General features: G+C 40.7%; 1 protein-coding gene across 1 annotated transcript in view; it reads left to right on the top strand.

The window, feature by feature from the left end:
- Positions 1-16369, top strand: part of SLC6A5 (solute carrier family 6 member 5) — a 65146-nt gene that overhangs the window by 10693 nt on the left and 38084 nt on the right. Inside the window, exons 5-8 of the mRNA XM_080983295.1 lie at positions 1485-1658; positions 11196-11337; positions 12786-12918; positions 15106-15240. Coding sequence (XP_080839421.1) covers positions 1485-1658; positions 11196-11337; positions 12786-12918; positions 15106-15240 — 584 coding nt within the window. The remainder of the gene's footprint in view (positions 1-1484; positions 1659-11195; positions 11338-12785; positions 12919-15105; positions 15241-16369) is intronic.

A 16369-nucleotide genomic window follows, 5' to 3' on the forward strand; every position in this document is an offset into this window, starting at 1 on the left:
GTGTGTGTGTGTGTGTGTGTGTGTGTGTCTGTCTTTTTAACTTGGAGATCATGGTTTTCCTTCAGTTCAAAGCAAGAGAGATGACATGGGTTCTCCTCTGTGTGGCACTGCTATGAGAACAGTGGCTGATGCGCTGCAGTCTGACTTTGACCTTGAGGTGACCTTGCAATGACTGATGTAGTAGTAATGCAGCACTTTTCTGCTTTAGTGGATCCATGCTGCACTTCCCAGCAGGAGGAGAGCATTCCACGGCTGCATCACTTTTATGGTGTCACGTACGTCTCATAAGAAAATAGCACTTCCCTTCAGTGCTAAGTATCTCGCACATACCATGCCGCATGGTACTTTCCCACTTCCCTTGTATAGGCAGCACTGGGGAGAGCTGTTTCAAGGTTCATGTTGGCTGGTGTGGTGGTGACAAATGTACTAACATGAAATGAGAGGAAGCTATGAAAGATAATTGGACAAATTGGTGGAGGGTATTAGGCTATCAATGGTTACTTACCTGATGGCTCTGCTCTGCTTCCATGGTCAGAGGCAGTATGTTTTTCCTGAATACCAGTTGCTGGAAAATGCAGGATGGAGTGCTCTGGTGTACAGATCCTGCTTGTAGGTATGCATCTTATGCATCTGATTGTCACCTGTGAAAACAGGATTCTGAGCTAGATGGGTCATTGGCTTGAGTCACCAGGCTCTTCTGACACTCTTAGGGAATTGCAACAAAACAGTGTATTTTAAAAGCATTAAAAAAAGAGACTTTATTGAGTAATCAAAGCATTATACAATCCAGCAAGGCAAAGAACTAAGTGATGACTTATCATTATAATCCCATGATGCAGAATTAGATATTACTTTGGAACATAGAAAGATTCAATCCAAGATCAATCAAGATAATGGAAATATTATTTTTGTAGAAGCAAGAGTGTTGATATTAAGTGCTGTAGAAAGCATTTATTTTTGATCCTTTAAATGTAGATCCCATAGAGTAATAAATCACATGTGGTCTTCAAGAATGGGGTGACAGCTCCACTGCCCTCTTATATGGCAATCCTAGATGGATTTTGTGCCAAGACAAAAATATTCTGTTAACCACTATGAATTACATTCCAGCACAACATTTACTTGGGAGAAAGCCAAGCTGAATTCAGTGGGACTTAAAAATAGATAGGACTGAGCTGCATGGCGTGTTGAACTATTTTCAGTAAAAGGAAAACGCCTGAAAAATAAGATGCTATTTAAACTAAAATGTGTTCATGTTGTATATGACTAGGCAGCCTCAATGTTATCCTTTAGTTCACTCTGGATTATATTCGATGTTAACCCTACTCAGAGTAAACCCATACAAATTATGGGATGTGGCAAGTTTAGGTCCATTAATTTCTTTCGCTCTACTCTGTGTATGAACTAGTTGGATACAAGCCTATGTATTTTTAGTAGTTTAAATTGTGATCCTCCCTGATCCTTGATCCTCTCTTTTTTTTCAGGCTGTGGCATTGCTATGCTGATTATCTCTGTCCTAATAGCCATATATTATAATATTATATTGTGCTACACACTTTTCTACCTTTTTGCATCCCTTGTACAAGTGTTACCTTGGGCTTCATGTAACAATCCATGGAACACACCGGATTGTAGAGATAAAAACAAACTTTTATTAGGTAAGTTAGAGTATTCTTTCCCTTCAAATCTGTATATAAGACCATTCTGTACACTCACATCTGTATATCTGACCATTCTGCCTTAAAATATAGAGCAATGAATATTCTCAAGTATGTCTCTATTGTAAATGTTTGTAGTAAAAATGAATTCTGCAATTACACCAACTTTTCACACCTTCATTTAGACTTCCTTATCTGCTTATTGATTCTGCCAACATAGTGCCATAGTAACTTCAGAATATACTGCAAACCATAGAAGAAAGGAATCCAAAGGGCCAATTGAGTCCAACTCAAGGCAAAACCATATTTACATCAATTTTCCACAATTCAGCTCACCCAGTCAGGACTACAGTGCTCCACAAATGGAGAATGTAGTGATATTACCCAGCACATGCCTGTCAACTTTACTGCTTTTTTGGAAAACTGATTTGGGAGTACAGTATTTCTGGGAAGCAGGATTATCCTTTTTTTAAAAAATACTTTTTTAAATTGCAGAACTAATTTATTGGAAGCAGCAGTAGCACTAAATAGATCTAATTAGCGGTTCATTCCAGTGCTTACTCAGAAATTAGTCTCACTGTGTTCAGTGGGGATTACTCACAGGAAAGTATGTCAAGAATTCCAGCCTCCTTGACCCAGAGCTAAAATTGAATCAGTAAGATTTATTGCACGCATCTTCCACTTCTATAGATCAGGCCATGGTTTACCAGAGATTGTTCTGGTAAACACTTCTTACTTTCAGTCTTCTCTTGGGGTGACATTAATACTTGCAAACAAGTATTAAGGCTAACTAGATTTCATGCAAAGCCTCAAACAGGATATACCACTGTGCACTGGGGACATGAGGGATTCACTCACAAATAGGAATAAAACGGATGCAGCATATATATGCATCTTTATCATTTAAGTCAGGTACAGTATCAAACTACCAGTGATGCCACACTGTATTCCGCAGGGTGCATTGTGTTTTTGAGGAAACAGTAAGTGGAAACTGGCTGAAATATGTATGACATTTATGAAATTTGCACAATGAAAAGTGGGGGGACATTTTGGCCCCCAACAATTTGGATTAAAGTTCAAGATTCCAAAGTGTGGCTTTGGTCACACAGTCTGACATATTTCCATATGACTTCCATATTTCCATTTAGTTGTTTATGAAAACTTTACTATCCTGTCTTTCTTTCTTTGGGAAAGATACCCAGGATTGCTCAGAAGCCTCACTAAATCTTACTAAAAACATGACAACTTTTTTCTTTCTTTTTACTTTAGGAGTCCAGGTTAGATCAGATGTTAGTTGGCACTTTAAAAAGGAGGGTTTTTCCTTTGGTGGCAATGTCAACTTTCTGTTACTCCTGAATCAGTGCTAGCTGTTGACCACAACAGCTAAATCTTCATGTAATGAAAGAGAACGCAATCCCCTACAAAAGAAAAGTTTGGTTATAGGGGGAGAGAACATTAAAAAAACAACAGGAAGAGTTGTGTACTGAAGATGGTGATGTTCAATTTCTAATGCAAAGAAATAAAATGGAAGAAAATGGTTTTCAAATGACTATTCAAAATAACATGTATAGTGGAAAGTGACTTGCAGCGATGTCACAGGCACCTCTAAACTCAGGGGAAGGAAACATGTGGCTCTGCAGGTGCTTCTGAACCACAACCCATGGCCCTCCAGATGTTATTGACCTATAGTTCCTATCAATCCCAACCAGCATGGAGATGAGGGATGATGGCTGAGACTCATAGGAACTATAGCCAACATCTGGAGGGCCACAGATGCCCCTTTCCTATCTAACTCCTATGTAGTATGTGAGCCAAGACACTTTCTCCACACCAAATGATACAACAGTCTCACTTGGAAGGGAAAGAATAGGGTTTCGTTATGTTATTTTATAACCAGCAGCTCTAGCTAGCAGTTTGAGTGCTGATAAGTAGCAGTTCCCACTCAATGAAGCTAAGGCAATGTCATTCGGTCAGTCCAGTCATGGTTGCACAGTCCTTCCCAGAACAACTTCAGCCTCTGTCTTGTCAATGACTCTTGCTGTGGGAAGGTGTCCTTTGATGTAGGGCATCATTATGATCCCACATGGGTGTTAAGGGCTTTGCCCACAATTCATCTGAAGTTTCATTCTTATCAGTGAACTAATTTTTTAAGCATGCCACTTAAATGGCAAGAGATCTAGGAAGAGGAGCGACAGGATAAGAACCTCATTAATAATGTTGTCATGAATATTGACTCCAGTGCCAGATAGGCAAACACAGAATAAGATTTCAAAGATAAGATAGGGAATAGGTGGTGATGTTTTCAGTGAACATTCCAGGAGCAAAGGATGCCAGAGTTTGGCAGTGCATATTTACTTGCAAGTTAGTGGGGATTTCACTGCAATAGTGTATTGAGGATTGCAGTCCGAGTGACTGAATAGTGATCTGTGGCAGATTTTATATTCAATATGGATTTTTCTTACAATTAAAATGACTACAATATGAACACACGGCTGTGTCATCAGTACTGGTAGAAAGGATTTTAGCAGGTAGGCAGCTATTAGCATAATGAGATGTAAGTTTTAAATGTCTTTTTATATAACTTTTAATGATGCAGCTATTCTGCATCTCCATCTAGTAGAAGGACCAGCTCTACCATTAAGCAGAGTGAGATAGTTGACTCTGGCAGCAGATGCTGGCTGGTAGTTGTGAGGTGTTGGAGAACAGAGCTGTGTGTATTACAGGTGCTGTTCTGTGCCCCAAAGCTAGCTTGCAGACCTCAGGAATGGTGGAGGACACTGTCCTGTGATCAGGATTAAAGTAAGTTTCTACTGCCAGTCCACTTGACTTAAGTACAGTGGTACCTCGGGTTAAGAACTTAATTCGTTCCGGAGGTCCGTTCTTAACCTGAAACTGTTCTTAACCTGAAGCACCACTTTAGCTAATGGGGCCTCCTGCTGCTGCTGCGCCGCCGCCGCACAATTTCTGTTCTCATCCTGAAGCAAAGTTCTTAGCCCGAGGTACTATTTCTGGGTTAGCGGAGTATGTAACCTGAAGCGTCTGTAACCCGAGGTACCACTGTACATGGAAGCGGCAGGAGGGGATGCACAGTCTTGTTTGCCTCAGGCAGAAAATATTCTTGTCAGATCAATCCTGTATGGTGGTTATCTTAAGCAGAGGCTTGCAATCAATAGCACTCAACATCTTGTTTTTGTGTATAGCAGGGATAGAAACTCAGCAGTCTTTCAGATGTTGTGGGACCCATCATTCCTCACCACTGGCATCCTCATCAATGGCAGCTATGCTGTCTGTAGTTGATGGGAGTTGAAAATGCAGTAACATCTGGAGGGACAATGGTTCCCCATCCCTGGGGTATGGCAGGACCCATCACTCCACTGTAATAAAACTTCTGAATCGGAATTGGAATTCTAAGATAGCATTCTTAACTCCTGCACTAATCAATGTACTATACCATACTATACCGTAAAAACTTCTTTGCTAGTATGAAACTTCTGAGGTTGTGATCCTAAGACTATTTACTTGGAAGTAAATTCCAGTTATATTGGTGGCTTGTTTAAAACAGCAGCAGGGTGGGGTGGTTAATCCCCAGTTTGTGACCCCTGATCTCCCCCTGCCATTCAAATGCTTCTAGGTTACAGGTATGAATAAGGCCATCTTGTAGCTAGCCTATTTATCTAACGTTTATATATATTTTTTTCAAAGTGACACATTTCAACATATCTATTATAAACACATAAAATGAATATTTTCTTGGGGAAAAGCAACATATCGAAAATAATGGTTGATATGCTCCACAAATACACAGACCTGTATCCACCTGAGCTTTTATTATATCTTCCATTAAAATGTGCCATGGGAGCCAACTTATTGAAGATGGACTCGTCAGTCCATTCAATATTTCTGTTGCCTTTCCTTTTATTGTATGTATATAGCTTCTTCACATTTATTTCCCACCACAGGAATGATAATTAGAAATGGGGGCCTTTGCATGGCTGTTTATGAAAGCTAGTTTCAAATATATCCCTGCCTCTAGTCTCCACTGATGCCCAGGGTGGTGTTTGCTTGGCCTCTTCCAACTATAATTTGTGGGTGTCAGCTACATAAAATAAATGCACAATGGGAATGAATGTGCATGAGACGGGCTTTTTACCACACCCTTAAAGTAAGTTTTTACTGTGTTACTTTCTGCAAAATACAAAGTGGGGGGTGGGGGAGCACAAGCTATCTGAGCACCCAAGATTCACACCTTCCAGATAGTAAGTGCAGTAAGAGGCAACACATTTCACTTGTGCATCTTCTCCCATCACTGCTTCTTCAAAATATGCCAACTACGTACAGCTAATTTATCAGAGCCTGAGAACAGTCACCAGGGGAATGCTGTTGAAAATGGTTTCCCCATGGAGAGTTGCCCTTGGCCAAGCTGTAAAGCAGAGGGAGTGGACATGGTAACCCCTAGATGTTTTGGTTGACTATTCGCATCAGCCCCAGTCAGAATGACCAATGGTCAGGGGTGATGGGTGTTATAGTCTGACAGCAACTGAAGGCTCCCCTTGCCACATAGTATAGAACTACTTACTATGTGCATCTTCCTCCTCATGCACTTCATAGTACTGTTTAAAGTGGACAGTAGGGTTCCTGTCCCTCCCTTGATTCTTCATTGTCCACACAACCTCCTTGCCAAATCGCAGCCTTCACGCACGCTCCCTTCACTCAGCCATGCTTGTATCATACCAGGGATACTCTGAAAAGGAGAGGGTATGAGAAAATCTGGAGGGAGGGGGAAATGTGGGAATGCAGTGATTTAAAGGAGAAAGCCATATGGACAATGAAGAATTAAAGGAGGTACAGGAAGTTTACTGTTCACTTTAAATGTATGGATGAGCCATCTGTCCACATAGCTGATTTTGTAACATTTGCAGAGCACGCAATTTAATTGTTGCTTTGCAATTCACTGTGCAGTTTTTTACTTCATCTTCAAAAGCCAATGCTGACCACTATCAGGGACAGGACACTGGGTTAGAACAGCCATAGGATATTTTCAAGCTCTTCAGTGGTGTGATGTCTGCAGGCTTGCACAGGCATCCATTTAAAGAGTCTCTATCAGCGCGGACAAGATGTGACAACAGGTGATTACCCATCCTTCAGCATGCCTGGCTTTCTGTAACAAAAGAAAAACGAGTTCCTTAATAATCAGGCAAAAGAAAAAAGAGATAAAAGCTGATTTGGCTGCCTTTTTCATTTTTAGCAATTTGGGCATTTCTAGAAATATTCAGGGAGTTGAAACACACCCACACACCCCTCTGTACCTGAAACCAAGAGTGATCAAGCAGTGCCCAAAGGAAATAAAGGTTGTTTGGTTTTGTGCAGAGCACATCGAGTTTTCTGGATTCTCCTATATTTATTGCAGCGGCAAAAAAAGATCTTATAGGGCAAAGATGTAAAGCTATAGATTTGAGATCTGTTCTAGTGAGATGAGATGCTGCTCAACTTGTTCTGTTTTTCAGATTTGCTCTCCTGTCCTGAACATGCTTACTCAGAAATATATTTTGTCATCCACTGATTTCAATGGGACACATGAGATTGCAGTCTTGTTAACGTTTTGATTTCTCCCGGAGTCTTCATAAATATCTGAAGGCTAGAATGATGTGTGTAAACATTTCCCCCCCTTCAACACAAGCACAGTTGGGCCGTCCTTTCCCTTAGATTACAAATGGATGCTTTTACTTATTAGCAATTGTCCATGTAAATGTAATTTCATGCTAGCACCTTCTGGTTTGGTGTAGTTATTATTTTCTGCCTAGCGTCCAAGGTTTGATGGATAGCACTGCATGCGAGGATTTGTTTGTCCTCTGCTGCAAAGTGATTGCGCCCTCTGCTGATCAGGATCATCTGGTGCAGGGAAACCAACAGCTCTACAAAGCGAAGCTGTTTTTTTAAAAAAAAAGAAAGCTTGCTGCAGTGCAGCAAAAGTGACCTTACGTGTCATCCTCTGATCTCACTCATGCCTCTATACACTTTAAACAAGGCAAAACCAACCCAGCATATACAGGTGAACATGTTCTGTTCTACTGATGTCAGAACTGCCTATTTCTTAAATGCGCTCTCAGAAATACAATATTGTTAAGGCTGCAGTCCTGTATCCAAGATTCTCGGTGCAGGTTATCTCTAAATAGACATGCGTAGGATTGCACTATAAGCAGGTTTTATTTTTCAGCAGAGATGATGTGCGATAATATTTTTGCACAATTCAGTCTTCCAAGAGTGTTCTTCTGAATACATTTGTAATATTACTACCCTTATGTAAATACGATTTTGTGTGTGTTCTGCCTTTACAGCAGCACAGCATAGGAGCATTTGGGAAGCAAAAGGGCGGGGGCAGCTCAATCTAACATATTTGTAACATATATTTATTTATTTGGAAGGTCACAAAGACTCTTGTAGGAGAAATAACATTTTTTTGGGGGGGGAATGCCTTTTATTTCAGTAGCTTTCATAGCTAGCTACGCAATATTGAAAAGGGTATTTAAAAAGCAACAGTTATTCCAAATTTGGGGTATTTCCCACTTTTTTTAAAAAAACAACAACCCCAAGCTATTTTCTTATATCTATATTACTAGTGTGGAATCTTTATTGCAAACCCTGCAATTCAACACAGAGTTAGCAACACACTACAACCATTTTCTATGGGCTTTACAACTAATTCTGTATTGGATTGTGATGGCCTTAGAATTTGTGTATTATTTTCCATAAGCATTTGACTGAAAGGTCCAGACAATGAGACACAGGGTACCAGGTACACAAATACAGTACCAACTCCTCAGTAATATTCAACTAAATCTAGAGATGTGCAGAAAATGAGAGAATGGGTGGATAACATACCACTACCCCCTCTGCTGGCCGACATGGGGCATAATGCTTTCCTTTCCAAAAATGCTGGGGTTGCACGAAGTTGGAAGCTTGCAGCAGCACAGTTTAATAGAACACTGATAGAACATTAAAAGATTAACAGAACAAGGGGACATACAAAGGGATCATTTGACAGCAATTATTTCTTTTCCTGTTTTATGCTTCTTGCATCACTAGTAGCCTTCACCGACTTTTAAGAGAGAATTTCAAAAGCAACAATGTGCTTTTGTCAATTAGCAGAAAGGGCATGGCTTCGGATTAAGCGGAGAGAGTTAGGAGACCGCACTCATTTCTGTGGATAATAATTAAATCTGAGCAATTTAAATACCACTCTCTTAATACGCTGATTATGTTCTCAAGAGCTTTGCTGTCTTTAGGTGCACATGAGGATTGCCCTAATGCACCTAAAATGCACCTTGTAACCAAAAAACTTCTGTTCAGGATGAATATTGCTGCAAGTCATAGCTGATGTATTATTCACAAATCAGTAGCTTTGAATCAAGCCTAATCACAGTCTGGCCTCCACATACAACCAAGGCTCGAGCTGAAACAAATTTCTGAACTCAAAAGTCAATTCTCCTCATTAGAACTTGATTTCAGAGCTGTGAATTTAAGTTCTTCCTGGGAATGTGAGTAGTGTTCTCCGTATGGATATTGCTGGGTGTAGTAGTTTTACTGAAAACATTGACAATTTAATATTTAACTCCCATGCTTGAAATACATCTGACAAGGCTTGGCTTGCAGTAAGCCCAATCAATTTCTGTAGAACTGACTTCTCAGTAGACATCTACAATATTATACTGCTCAGACTGAAGACTTTCAGAAGTATGTCCTGAAGTGACATTTCAATAGAAAAATCTAATACAGTGCTACCTCCGGTTACGAACTTAATTCGTTCCAGAGGTCCGTTCATAACTGGAAATTGTTCATAACCCGAGGCGTGCTTTTGCTAATGGCGCCTCCCACTGCTGCTGCACCGCCGGAGTGCGACTTCCGCTCACATCCCGGGGCAAAGTTCGCATCTGGGAGCATCTACTTCCGGGTTAGCGAAGCTCGTAACCCAAAGCATTAGTAAGGAGGACGGTACGTAACACGAGGTTCCACTGTAAAGTTTGAAATGTAACAACTGACTGGCACATTTAAATGCTTAATCCCTCCTCTAAATGTCTGTTGGCTGTAGTCAAAAAACCAAAATTCATTATCTCATTTTACATTCAGAGTACCGCGCCAGTTTTCTATGCCTTATTTTTCTTAGACTGTGTGGTTGCTTTGTATGTGTACAGTCTTCCTGCGTTAGGACACCTCTACCTTAGCTTTCTCTCACATATTATACCTGCTGAAATGCACAACTGTTAAAGTTCATGAGTCCTTAATGCCAGAAAATTGGCCGTTCCTGGGGAGAACAAATCTACTGTATGAACCTTGCATAAGGATTCAGACATGGGGGTTTCAGTTTTGCTCTGGGTCAACTATGCTGCTGATCCACAAGACAGATCAAGTCAGTACTGATGGGTCAAGATCTTACTGCAGGATATTAGTTTGTTCTTTCTTTCAAACTGTGTTTTGTACACTTCCAGTTTAGTGCTGAAGCAATAGCATGGAAAATGTCCACCTACATTTGCCCATTCCTCACGTTAGACACTGCTTCACAGTAGGATTGCACATAGTTCATACTGGCTTGGCTTTGGAAATATCCCTGGATATATATTTTTTAAGTGTTCCTTAATAGAAAACAGCTTATATCCTATCGTTACCTGCCTTGGGCATCTTCAGATGGAAAATTGGGGTATACATTTATTAAAATCAAATAATAGCTTTAAAACCAGAATTTCAGTTCAAATGCACAAATATGCAGCAGTCAAATATAAGTTACAAATTGCCTTCGGATTGACAAGCCTTGCAAGCAACATGTATAAAAGCAATGTTTCACTTAGTGAACTTGTATTTATTTTGCTGTTCATTGTTTTTAAATGTCCAGAGAAACTGAGTAGGAGGAAAACAGCTCATTAAATGCACAGTATGAAATAACCACTCAGGGAGCCACAAATGAGTAGCTAATAGTCTACAGATCACAGTAGACTGCAAGCAGAGGTTGCATCGTAGCAATGATCACACAAGCCTGAGTGTGGGCAATACTAGGAAGCCCCATTTACTTGTCTCTAAAACTGAGACTTGCACCCACATTTGGAGCTATGAGCTCATTCTGTGGGTTTGGGGCTTTTGCATGGGCACAACAAATTGCCAGAAGTCCTGCCCAACAAAAGGCCAAGATGGACTAGACCAAGCTTCCTCAAACTTGGCCCTCCAGATGTTTTTGGCCTACAACTCCCATGATCCCTAGCTAGCAGGACCAGTGGTCAGGGATGATGGGAACTGTAGTCTCAAAACATCTGGCAGGCCAAGTTTGAGGATGTCTGGACTAGACTCATCAATGAAAAGGAAGGCTCAAATGTGATTAATGTTGAAAGGAAGATAGTTTGCCTTTGTTCAACCAGGTAGAGGAACCTAATTAATTTTCAATGCTCGAATGAAATGTACTTCAATGCAAGCTGTTATTTGTTAATTGTTTTTCCCCAAGTCTTTAGATGAATTTTAGCTCAGTAATTGCTCTTTTGACTTGTGTTTTTTCAGATTCCTGCATCATTGGTGACCACCCCAAATTACAAATAAAGAACTCTACTTTCTGTATGAGTGCCTATCCAAATTTGACAATGGTAAACTATACCAGCCATGTCAACAAAACTTTTGTCAGTGGCAGTGAAGAGTACTTCAAGTAAGATTTAAAAAAACAAAAACAAAACACACACACACACACGTTTTGGAACAATTTTAAAGTAAATCTCCGTTTGAAAGTCACAGGGTAATGCATGAAATTATTAACGGAATGAAAAATTTTAATTACATTGTCTGTAGGTTCTTTCTCTGCTGTTCATTAGTTGAGTGTTTATGCCAGTCATTTAGATATGTCTTTCATATATTGGGACTTGACTAATGAGTTAATTGCTCCTGCTACAGAGACAGAAGCAATTTGATGGCATTTCAAAACAAGTGCCAGGAAAATAGTACATTGTGTTGGCATTCAGGAGGTAGATGTCCTGAGGTTTGAATGTGATTGCATCTGGGTTCAAGTCCCACCACATAATCTTTCGGTATCTCTTCCCTAAAGCTGCCATCATGTCAAGTCCTGGTAGACTTGCCTCATAGGATAGTGGTCAGAGTGAAAGCACCACAAAAATTATGGCAGTCTCTCTCTCTCTCTTTTATCTTTGTAAACTCAATTCTTGTTTTATAAACCCTGTGTTGTCTCAGATTATTTCAAATACTCTCACACCTACAGTTTTAACCACACAGTACCTAAGGAAACGTCAGAGAGACCCTAGGGAACTTTTTGAGGCTATTTGATAAGCGTCAGCCTGTTAAATAATTAATCTCTTATTTGAAGCTGGCACGTACCTCAAACAGGGAAAGGGAGGGCACAAGAGAGGGGTACACTCTGTTGTGACCAGGTCTTCCTTCGTCAGATAGGCTGGGGAGGGCTGGGATGTGGTTATCACAACTGCAGTTATATTTGACAGGTTTTGGGATGTTGCCCTCAGTGATTTATGATCTTGCTCATATGTGACCTGTGGCCCATCTGTGTTAGGGAATCCGATATCTGCAGGGTTTTGGTTTTTCGTCAGCTCCCTACTTTAAGAAACTGACTGTACCAAACTATCACTGTCTATTTTCTAAAGCCAGATTAAAAGTTTTCCCATCCAAAGTGTTGAGTGGAAGATTGGCTGGCATCCCATACCAAGACAGGCTGTGCCCAAGTTCCCAGGATGCTGAATGTACGAAACACATTTTATTACACTGTAGTCTGTATAAACAGGTTAGATAGCATCTAATCAAACCCATATTAACAGAACAATCTGGAATTGCTTATTCCTTTTATGTTATGGTTCTCATTGAGGATAATACTGATACTATTACACTGGGTGTAGCAAAATTTCTCTCGGAGGTAGTAAGTATCAGAAATCAGTATGTATGGCCTAAGGCTCCTCTGTTGGCTAGCGAGGACGCTCTTATGCCTTAATAACTATTGATATTTATACCATTGTTAGACTGTGTAATTTGGGTCTACGGACCGCAATAAAGCTGTGTGTGTGTATTTGACATTACAAAAGTAAACGCCGGAGGGATTGGGCCTGTAATGACTCACATTGACATTTTGATTCTCAGGTACTTTGTATTGAAGATTTCTGCAGGAATCGAATATCCTGGTGAAATCAGGTGGCCTTTAGCACTCTCTCTCTTTCTGGCTTGGGCGATTGTCTATGCTTCCCTGGCTAAAGGAATAAAGACATCAGGAAAAGTAAGAGAGCATCTTTCTTTAGACTATTCAGAGCCAGAACTCAGTGATATATTGTATGACTGAAGAATTAAGTATTACCAAACTACTGAATAGTTTATTGATAAATGTGAAAGCAGCGTAGCACATATCCTCTTGCATGGTAGCTGAAGAAAAGTTTCATTGATAGGAGTATTTGCTCTATTTTTCAAACTTGGGATCCTCATGGCATGCTGCCTACATTCCTTGTGCTTACAGTATTGATATTGGGTTGCATCCTAAAAGGTGAACGGAAAGAGTCCTGTAAAGTATGATTAATTCATTTTATCAAAATATGCATTCCAAAGACAAGGGATGCAGCAGCTGGCTGGATTACCCAACAAAGTGCTTACACTGGGGCAAGGACATTTAGCTGTACAATGGAACTTCTCTTCCTTCTCCTCTCTCTGAATGTCTCCCCAAAGCCCTGTTAAACCCATGTTGGGAGTTCACAACCTCCAGAGCAGATTTGGGGAGGATCTGGGGCACGCAGGGGGAAGAGAAGGAAGTTCTGTTGTGCAAGTGGAAATCCTTGAATATAATACAACAGAAGCATCATTGCCCAGCCTGTATACACTTGCTCAACTATCCCCTCTTCATAGGAGGGTTTGCAGGTTTTTACAATGTTCTGTGAGGCTAAAAATAGCAATGGAATAAAATTAATGAGTTTGTACAGTATGGAAAACAAGACAAAATATATCGCCTTCAAATTTAGTTCTTTTAAACACTATTAGCTTTCTTCAGTTCAGGAAGATAGATAATATCTTTTTTCAACATTGTCCTAAAGGTAATTAAAATATTAGTGTCCCCCCACCCCTACAAACTTTATAAAGATTAATTCTCTAATAAAATGACGTCTGCGTAAGCATGCAAGAGGCTGAGCAGTTTGATTATAAAACTGCTCTATTTTAAAATGTGAGGGCACATAACAAATGAGTTGGGAACATCATTAAATGAAAAAAGTAAATAGATTTCAAAGATATCCCAACTGTACTGAAAAGAGAGTCCTAGAATGGTAGAAATAGCCTTGTTTAGGGCTCAGCCTCTTTACTCTCAGCCTCAGCTCCCTCTCCCTCTTCTCTTTTTATCTCCCCCACATATTAGTTCTTTTAAAGCTCACTTGACTGCTCCCTCTGCAGGGAAGCTCTGTTCCCAATGCACAAGAAGCAAGATTCTGTAGTTAGCTGCTGGGTCATAAAGAAAGGCTATCTATACACCTCTCCCTCTCCTTTCTCAATCCCCCTTTACTTCAACAGCAGACTTACCATGCTGGGCTCAGAACACCTTGGCCAATCTTTGGTAAGCTCTAGTTCCCTTTGACTAGAGTCCCTGCTCCAGGCTTAGATCTCTCCCTTTTTTCACAAGCATGCAGGTAATGCCCACCTCACCTGCATGAGTGCTAACCATGATGTAACAGCAGCTAACGTGGATGAAATACTTTAGATCAGAGGGAAAAGAAACATTTTTTCAGCCCAACTGCAACATGCACTTCTGGGCAACCGCAATTTGCTGGAGCAATTAGTGTCGTTTTGATCTTTGTAGATCAGGCTAGTTTTCACACATACTCAAACACCCTTTCCTGTCCTCCACTGAGCCAGGCGTTCAAGGACAAAATCTAGCCAGGCAAAACCACTCAAGGTCAGAGAGCGGTGTGGCCTGGAGAAAGTTACAAGGGCTGGAGGGAGAGGCCTGGAGGGTTCCTTTTGGCCCCTGGATCTGAGTGAGGCTCCCCTCCCTTGCTTTAGATGGTCCTTTTACCAAAGGGCAGCAACTGGGGAAGCAGAATCAAGCACAACCATCAGTATGTATAGAGAGAGATGGGATCTTAAATAAATGGCTGCTGTGTCTGCTGACAGAGCACCGCATTTTATGAAAAACTACCTTGATTTTCATTGGTTTGAAGGGTCACATATAGTAATAAGATGTATGAATAGGAAAAACATCAGCTACACATAAATACTGTTATTGTTATCCCAGAACCTTGCTATTTTATTAGCTTGTGGTTTTTCATAGATAGCAACATTTTAATAATCCTTTTATCTCTGTAGGTTGCTCACATTCCCATGAGCCTGTGTACTAACTCTGCCTGGGTAATGAATTGTCATGGACAGCAAGCCTACTTATAGGATCCGCCCAAATGAGTAATTCTTTGTCTATGTGTGGTCTCTTTAGGTGGTGTACTTTACTGCTACATTCCCTTATGTAGTGCTCATCATCTTACTCATCAGAGGAGTAACTCTGCCAGGAGCTGGGAATGGAATATTGTACTTCATCACACCTAAGTGGGAGAAACTGATTGATGCTATGGTGGGCTTATTATTCCAGTTATAACACTCTAATAGGGTGAATAATTCATACAGATTTATTATTTGCTGTGTATTAAGAAAGCATACAGAGATATGCTATGCTGTGCTGACTCAATTACGTGCAAGCTGATCTAGCTAAATCTATTGCACCCATTACATTAGGCGTTCTAATAAGGTTACATTTGCATGTCCTTCAGTACATTGCTCCATTTGTTTTGGTGGGTCACACTTTTTCTGGTTGTGAGGAAGTGAAACATGGCTATCAGCAAGGTGAGCTAGCTCTGCACATCCACAGCCATGCTGCATGTGTTATGTGGAATGAAATAACACACTCCCAGAGAACAGCTCACCTGGTCACTTATCAGATTACAGTTCCTTATCTAGTGACGTTTAGAGTACATTTGGGCTGCCTTGTTGGATCAGTCCGAGGCGTATCTGCTCCAGTGTAATGGTCCCAACAGCAATAGGAATTCCATAAATTTGGCTAATCCGTTTGTGTGTGTGTGTGTGTGTCCATCACCACATTTTGCAGTAGTAATTTGTATTACAATATTTCCTACAATCCCATAAATTCTACTGCTTGGAGCAGCCTGCTCCTTCTTGTTCCGTGAGCTGTGCCACTTTTGTATGGACTCTTTTACAATCAGTTTGAATTGTAGGGAGCAACCCTGTACACAAGAAACTGGTGTAAAGCCAAGCCAGTGTGAGTTTAGCTGGTGTCATGTTACACCAGATCCAGACTCCATTCAGCAGCAAGGCTACTGCTGCCTAAGCTGGCCTGTACCTGCAGAGGGAAACAAAGCCTTTAAAACAAAGTTCGAGTTACACCATCCTTTTTGCCAGTTTAACCTACACTAGGTTGCCAGGCATGGGCATAGCTGGGGGGGGGGCGCAGCTGCACCCCTCCAAATCAATACAAATCAATGCAAATCTGAGGTTCTTTTCTCTCTAATAAAAATCCTGCCTATGCCCAAGTTGCCAGGTCATGTGACTAAACAGAATGGGTTTAGAATCCAGCCTAAATAACCCCAGCCCTCTGGTCCCATCCCAACACACTCCTTTGTGGGGGCTTATGTCAATTTAAGATCCTTCATGGTGGGCTCAGCTGGTTGGAAAATATACTAATGTCT

This window comes from Podarcis pityusensis, assembly GCF_964106645.2.
Source record: "Podarcis pityusensis genome assembly, chromosome: 1".
Taxonomy (NCBI): Eukaryota; Metazoa; Chordata; class Lepidosauria; order Squamata; family Lacertidae; genus Podarcis; species Podarcis pityusensis.